At 41.9% G+C, this 8,235-nt stretch overlaps 1 protein-coding gene across 1 annotated transcript; it reads right to left on the bottom strand.

Moving 5' to 3' along the window:
• Positions 1–894: 894 nt before the first annotated feature.
• On the bottom strand, positions 895–7,259 carry LOC118123367 (GTPase IMAP family member 8-like). The gene is made up of 5 exons (XM_047343877.1): positions 7,235–7,259; positions 5,471–6,151; positions 3,569–4,273; positions 2,753–3,385; positions 895–1,655 (listed from the first exon to the last, which is right to left on the bottom strand). Exons 1-5 carry the CDS (start codon positions 7,257–7,259, stop codon positions 895–897), a joined length of 2,805 nt encoding a protein of 934 aa, XP_047199833.1.
• Between the last annotated feature and the right edge of the window lie 976 nt (positions 7,260–8,235).

Raw genomic sequence — 8,235 nt, 5'->3', positions numbered from 1 at the left:
CAGGTTTCAAACTCTCGTGGAAAACTACCTTATGAGTGGAGGTTGTTTTAGCAGCAGGTTAATGTCCTCAGTTCAGGTGTCCATATATTTTGCAGATAATATTCTTTGTAATTGCTGTTAAAACTATGCCAGGGCTGAAAGGCAAATTATTGCTCATGCTCAATACATGCTCAAAATCGGAGAATTAGGTCAAAATACAAACAACTATACAAATCTCAATAAAAAAAACTATGTTTTTTCATGTATTGTAGTGTATATGTTGCATATTTGGAGGAAATTGGAAAATGGATTCTAAAAAGAAGTAATATTTTGCTTTCCTCTGTGTGGTCTTTGGTGCTGTAACAAACCACAAGACACACTTCATTTAATCCATCCAACGATTTCTAAGAAAAACAAATGTAGTTTGGTGGATCAGTATAATACTACCCACTCTTATACAAGAGCTCCCCCCTGTGGAGAAATGTCATAACGAAACCACAGAAGTTCTAAGATCATTTAATGAAGCACAACTACCACTGTGTAGAAATACAATATGTAAAGTCCTGTATTCAATAAGCATAAAATATATTTAATGTACCAATATTAATAGTATGCAGAATGGCCCCTTTCGGGAATAAATTACCAGCTCCAAAATCAAAATGATTTACACATTATACATCAATATACATTCCAATAACATAATATACAATTTATACACTGCTGGGTAGCTTGTAAAATGTTCTCCACGGGTTCAATACAGTTTTATCTTATTGACATATAATAATATATCAATATTAATTATATGTTGCATTGTTTATGTGAATCAAGTACAAGTACCTAAGTACAGTACTCAAAATGAAATGATAAGTGAATAATAAATAACAGTCAGCACTATGTTAGTCCTCTGTATTAACATCAATTGTTGGGGTCTTGTTCCTGTTTGTCTCTGAGTTCCTGTATGACCCTCCAGCTCTGCTCCAGACTCTCCATCAGCCTAGTCAGATCGCTCCTGATCTCCTCCAGGAGCTCCAGCTTGGACAGTTTCGTGTCTATGGACGAGAGCACCTCCTCCTCTCCGACCTCCCCGACCAAGGTGTCCCGCTCCGTGGCAGGAGGGACGGGCTCGGTGGGCTGACATGACCCCATGGTTTGTTCCCACACCATCTCGAAGTACTCGTCTATGAAGGCCTCCAGTTCCTCCAGGCTGCTGTCGCCCCATTGGTCGATCAGCAGCTGCAGGCCTCCTGCCTCTGTGAGCCTCCTGAGGGTCCGTTCTCTCAGGGCAGGGTGGCAAAGAGAAGGTACACTTAAGACATTTTCCTCTGTAAGCATCCTCTGAGTTTGACGTAAAATCAAAAGCATAGTTGGATGTGCAGGTGAGAACGGACACACTTGGCTTTCACCGTTCCGTCTCAGGCTGCTGTGAGCATCACCAGCTGGGGAATAGATGGGCAGATTTACAGTTAATCTCTGTTGCCCTGCAGCGGTGCACCTCAGTCCATTTTGACCAGAGAGCATAGAGACTAAGATGGACATGAATCTGTCTCTGCCCAGGACGGAGGATCCGGTCTGTCCTCTTGCGCCTCCTGCTGGTACTGCCACTATCTGACCACCGGCATCTGTCCCTTCTGAGCGGCTACCTGGTGTTTGTGTTGTGGGAGCGGCTGATTCAGTCGCTGTGAAGAAAATAATAACACTGTTGTGATGACGCATGTCAGCTATACAAATTCCAGCCTATCCTTTAACAAACAATCTGCACCCTTCCTGAAACTGCTCTCTCTTTTAACGAGGGCTACCTCATAGTTCAACCTGTAAAGTAGATCCTATTTGATCTCTCTTTCACCTGACGTGACGTTTTGAATGTACTGTATGCAAATGTATAAAATGAAAAATATTTTTCACCTTTGCCAAGGAGGTTCTCTCATTTTGCAAGTTTTGTCTTTTAGTTAGCGTGATTATGCAATAAAAATAAAACAGATTTCCACTAAACTTGGTGGAAGGATGTCAAATAGATCTGGGGACTGATATTTATGAGTGTGTGCAATTTGGTGCAGATCCAAATAAAAATCTGGATCTAAAGAATTTAAATGTGGTTTCATGAAGAGACTGTTCGGCCTTGGCATTCTACTGAATGTCATTTTAGTTCAAATGATCTTTTTGCATTTGCTGCATGTTATTTAAAAGCACTATTAGATATTTCCACTCTCATATTTACTGTTGTTGTAATGTTTTGATAGAAAAGCATCGTTTAATTTTTGACAGGAACATTTGACCTCATTAAATATATTTTATGAGTCTTTAAAAAGAGACATGACCACATGTGTTTTCTGTAAGTTGAGTGTTTGTGTAGAAAAGGGAACATTAACCAATGTATTATTATTAAGTTTCCCTCAAAACAACAGTGAAACCATTAGTTTGTCTTTTGGTATTCACATTGTATCTGACATTTCCAGCCTTGTGACCTCTTCAAACGAAGTAGCTTGTTCTTTCGACCCCTTGTCAATGATTCAGTTCTTATCAAATGATCCTTTTTCAAACCGTTTGACAAGTGAGTATTTGTGTTATTTATCCAGGCCTGGAAAAATGAGGTTATCCAGGAGTTCTCAGGAAGAGAAATATAAATGTAACAGTGGAACAAAAGGTGTGTTTGTTTCGAGTGTCTGAATTGTCTCATGACATCTCAGATTCTCTTATGACCTTAAGAAACCCCAGCCCTGGAACCGATGCACTAAAACAAGCTTGTTAATGCAGATTTCCCTTTAGGTTTACTTACAGTCACAGGACACCTTTAAATCTTTTTTACTGTGTGGCTCCTGCTCACATGCCGCAGAGACACTTTCCCACATGTGATCACCTCGGTGAAGAGCTGCACGCCTCTGTTCAGCCAACATCTCCTCCATCAGCTCCATCAGCTCATTAACCTGAGCTCCATCCCCCAGGTCTTTATTATTCAGGACATGATATCTGTTCCCACACTTCTCAACCAGTCCCTGCAGCGGCTCTCCCTCACTCTCGATGCGCTGCTCGATGCTGGTGTCGCCCAGCCAGTCACCGTGGCTGAACAGCACCAGAGCTCTGCTCCACATCTGGCCTCCTCCTGCCTCCAGCTGTTTCTCCAAGTCCTCCCTGTGGGCATCTGTGAAGGAGCAGCTCGTGTTAGCCACCAGCAGGATAGCGCAGGATGAAGGAGCCCCGAGGAGGTCAGAGGTCACAGAGAAGCCACCTGGTGTGTCCAGCACCGTGACCATCTTGCCACTGACTTCTCCGTGTTTTTCAGCGTAGGAAGTGGTTTGTGCGTCCGTGTGGAAGCACTCTCTACTAAGGATTGTGTTTCCGCAGGAGCTCTTGCCGGTTTTCCTGCCGCCCAAGAGCACCATCCTCATTTGTGGGAGAGGGTTGAGCTTTTCTGTTGGAAAGAAGTTTCAAAGATCCAGTAGAAACATGGCAAACAAACTCTTTGGGGTTGAATTGCATCCAATGATCCAATATGCCAAAGAACATGTCAACAGCTAAATAGAATATTGTGTATGAAATAAGTGAAACTGACGCGCTGACACTGTTTATCACTTTTAAAATGTAGTTAACTCACCCAGCTGAGATTTCGCCATCTGCCTGTGTTTCTCCTTCTTCATTAGTCTCTCCTGGGCTCTCTCATTCTCCCCTCTCATCTTCACCTCCATCTGTTCCATCACGTTCCTCTCTATTTCATAATACTGCTCGCCCCCAGCAAGCAACAACTCAATCTTCCCAATCAGCTCTCTGACTTGAAATCCATCTCCTTTGGTTTTATTGTTCAGAACGTGATACCTGTTGCCACATCTTTCCACGAGCCACCGCAGAGGCTCCCCCTCGCTTTCGATGTAATGCTCAGTGGTCGTGCCCCCCAGCCAGTCCCCGAAACTAAGCAGCATGACGACACGACTCCAGATGTGCTCGCTGATCAGCTGGAGGTGCCCCTGCACTGCTCTCCTGTAGGTTTCCGTGAAGGCCCTGTCCACGCGTACCACCAGCAGGAAGACGTGGGGCCCGGGAGGACACAGAGACAGACTCAGCACCAGCTCCCTCAGGTCAAAGATGGTGCTCTCGTCACAGAAGTAGTTCATCCACCAGCCCGGCGTGTCCACCACGGTCACATGTCTCCCGAACACGAAGCCCTTATCAACCACACACTGAGCTGTTCTCCTGAGTGGCTGAGTGCTGTCCCTGCCCAGGATCGTGTTCAGTGCTGAAGTCTTCCCAGAACCCTTTGCTCCCACCAGCACAATCCTGATGTCAGTGATGGGTCGCAGCCTCTCTGAAAGGATGAAAGTGGACACGCAGAGTAGAGGGAGGATTTTAAAGCAGCTGGTGTTCATTCTGACTTATATTCAATATATTTTCTACATAGCATGTAGGTTTGATGATTTGCAGGTTAAGAAACAACGAGCTGCAGGGGTGTCAGGGAGGATTTCACACTTTCAGAAAAATGTAAAGAGTGAGAATAATTGATCTGTTTGGTCAAAATGGAGCTGGAGCCACAGCGTGTTAGCTGGGGCCACAGCGTGTTAGCTGGAGCCACAGCGTGTTAGCTGGAGCCACAGCGTGTTAGCTGGAGCCACAGCGTGTTAGCATGGGGCACAGCGTGTTAGCAGGGGCAGCGTGTTAGCGACGTTTACTTGTCAGACTATTTTTGGGTTGTCTACACTGCATGGTTCAGTCTGTCTTCATTCATAGAAATTGATAGTATGCAGATATTGTGGCCTTTGAACTGAACCAGGCTATGTGTATCCAGGCTTTACGCTAAGCTAAGCTAATGTTAGCTTTATATTTACATGAGAACTTCTAATCGAACTCAAGAAAGCAAGCAGTGCCATGTGACTATTACTTTAAAGCTCGGCCACATTTGTTTGAAAAGTTAAAAGTTTTACATTCAAATATGAAAATTCAGAAATCCCTGGAAACAGTGAAGAGTAACGTAGATGTTTTCAACCTTTTAAACAAATTTAAAGTGGCTTGAATGGATAATTCCAGTGATAAGTTCTATGCCAGATTAGCCACATGCACTAAAGTGAATTTTGACTCAGCGTCATCTTGCTGCAGGAAAGACTGATAGCAAATTTGAATTCACCGCAGTAGTCCTCGACTAATGCATAATTTCCTCTTCTTTCAGTCATGTTTGCTAAACACTACAATGCCCTGTGCTCTTAAAAATGACTTTTAAAAAATGTTTTAAAGTTCATACTTTCAGGAACAAAGAGACTTGGTGACAGGTACCATAGCCAAGGTATTGGAATCGGAAAACATAGGATTGGAAGGTAATAAGATCTAAATTTGTTTTTACTGTCAAATTTGGAGAATATAGTAAAAAATACCTATACAATAGATATATAATAGAAATATAATAAAATAAATTTGAAATAACAAACTAGTCATGGTCATTTTCTGCTCTACCTGCAAATGAAAAACTAAATGGCTACACACACACACACACACACACACCTTTGAATCTCACCTTGCATGAGAGATCTATGTTCTTTAACTCTCATCAACCTCCGCTGAGCTCTGTCCTCCACTCTTCTCTTCTCCTCTGCAGTCGCCTGTAAAACGTTCTCCTGCATTTCAAACTCTCTGTTTCCATTTCCTCTGACAAGTTTCTGCATTTCCTCGAGCAGCTCTGTGACTCCAGTGTCATCACTCAGGTTAACACTGTGACTCCTCTGACAGCACCTCTCACTGAGCCAGCGGAGAGCCTCTGTTTGTACATGCTCCTCTGTTTCAGAGTGTTTCGTCCTGTCAGTGGAGGTGAAGACAACCATGCAGTGACTCCACACCCTCTCACCCAGCAGGGCCACGTGCTCCTCCACCGCCCGCCGTCGCTTCTCTGTGAAGGCCGAGCTCGCCTTGATGGTGATTAGAAATACATGCGGGCCTGGTGAGCACAGAGACACGCTGCTTATAATCTCCCTCTTCACCAGCTCAGATGTGTCCTGAACACTGAAGTCGCACCACCAGCCGGGGGTGTCCACCACTGTGAGCCACCGTCCGGCCACCATGCCCAGCCTCCGGGAGCAGGTGGTCCTCTCTTTGGTGACAAACTCCTCTTTTCCGAGGAGGAAGTTCCCCACAGAGCTTTTTCCAGAGTTTCTGCCACCAAGAAGGACGATCTTTAACTGTGATGTATAACATCCATCCCCTAAAAAAGAAAAAAGACATTAATAAACAAGGAGGAAAAGAAGAAACTGCACCGCCTAAAATCCGATGGCTTGTACCGAGGCATTGATAAATTCTCATTTCTCATAACATTGTATCAAGTACATTCACATCATGAACAAACGATGAGAACATTTTAAACATGAATCAGTCATTAAATTAATCGATTTGTCAATTCAATTTATTTAATCAAAAATATTTAAAAACTAGCTGGTTTTAGCTTAAAGATATTTTTAAGTTAGTAATCTACTATAATCGATCTACTACTATTGATTAACACAATATCTTTTTAATCTTTTAAGTTTAAAAATCTTTGACAGTAAATTAAACAGCAATAATATTAATAATTGTTTAGGTAATTTTTTTTAACTCAAAACTACAAAAAATCCAGAGCTTCTAGCTTCTGAAATGTGAATATTTAACATCTTTAAGTTTAAATATCAACATTCAAAACTGTAACTAAATTACTTAAATGTAAAGACAGTATTTGCTGTGTTCTTTTTCTCATATGAATCTAAATAATTTTTGGCCGTTGGTTTAAAAAATGAATAAGTCAAATAAATGATCTTGCCTTTTTACTTTCTTTTAATTATCTATATACAAATCGGTTTATCAACTAATTGAGAAAAAAATCCAATTTAATAATCTCTTGATTCTATTTTTAATAAAGTGGCATTAGCTTCAGTACTATTAATTGTGTGTTAAATCATGTCATATAATGCTACATATCTGTGAAGGTTCTCAGTCATCCGAGTCGTGGTTTTACATAATGCTAATAGGCAACTGGACTTTCAAGTATTTCTTGAACATGTTTCACCTCTCATCTCTGGAATGAGACATGAGCAAGCTCAGTTGTCTATGGGTTTAACTCCTGATGTCATATAATGCTCTGTCAATTATAAAAATAAAATAAAAGTTCAGAAAAACAGGCCAATCAATAAAAATGCAAATCACAAAAATTATCATTGAAAAATGTAGTGTCAGAATAATCACAATCAAGTATATAAGTTGCAAATCAATACATAATATAAAGTGCAGTTATTGTAGATCAGGAAATAAAACTTACATGCTGACAGCTCGCTGGTTGCCATCTCACATGCTGATACGCCTATGAGAAGTTAGATTATGATTCACTCGTGTAGCGTCCGTGTTTCCTCGTCCTTTGTGAGCAAAGCTTAGCTGCTTCTGAAAGAGTGGAAGCCGAAGTTTGAGTTTTATGTGTTTATGAGTCTAAAGGTTGTCTGTAATGAGTAATCAGGCACATGCAGTGGACTCGGAAGAACCACACCTCTCAGCAGCAAGTCGATAGTCCACTCTGAAGAGAAACATAAAGAGCAGCATTTATCATTTACAACACATTGTCAGAGAGAGAGAGAGAAAAAGTTAGCAAGAGAGAGAGTTTAATTTCTAAAGTGTACAATTTGTTTTCCTCTGTGCTGCAACTGGGGGGGGGCAATCCCAGCTGACATGGGACGAGAGGTCCCTGGACAGGTCTACAGCGTGTCGGAGGGCCACAAGGATAAAATAATCAGAATATGATAAATAAGAGCAGGGGCCAAAAGCCGATAGGTTTTGTGAATAGCAAGAATTGAGCTTTTGAACCGGAGCTCACTATCAGGATCTAGCCCAGGTTGTGAAGGATAAGTTTACTGGTGCACATGCGTCAGGGTTCTGGGAAAGAAGAGGTGAGTGTTCTCTCACATGAAAGAGCCAATGATCAACACAGACACAAGATTTGATTGTCTGATCTGACCTTTATGTGAAGACAAGTATTACCCATAAAGATCATTTCTGAAAGCATGCTAGCAACACAATAGATGTCTGTGTGCATGGCAGAGCAATAAAGTAGATTTGCAGTATGGACAATATGACAAAATTATACATTGTGAACATTAATGAGGCATCTGATCATGGAGGAAGACAGAAGGGGGTTGCTCCAAAAGAAGGGGGTCAAGAGAGAGAAAAGCAGAGGGCCTTTAACAGAGCCCTGGGGTACTCCGTATTTCACAACAGAAAATTACTGATGTAGCATTATTGCAGGAAACACAACAGAGTCCTTTCAGTGGG

The sequence above is a fragment of the Hippoglossus stenolepis genome, chromosome 16 (assembly GCF_022539355.2).
Source record: "Hippoglossus stenolepis isolate QCI-W04-F060 chromosome 16, HSTE1.2, whole genome shotgun sequence".
NCBI lineage: Eukaryota > Metazoa > Chordata > Actinopteri > Pleuronectiformes > Pleuronectidae > Hippoglossus > Hippoglossus stenolepis.
The sequence above is the reverse complement of the archived record's forward strand: the minus strand, read 5'-3'. Positions and strand labels throughout refer to the sequence as shown.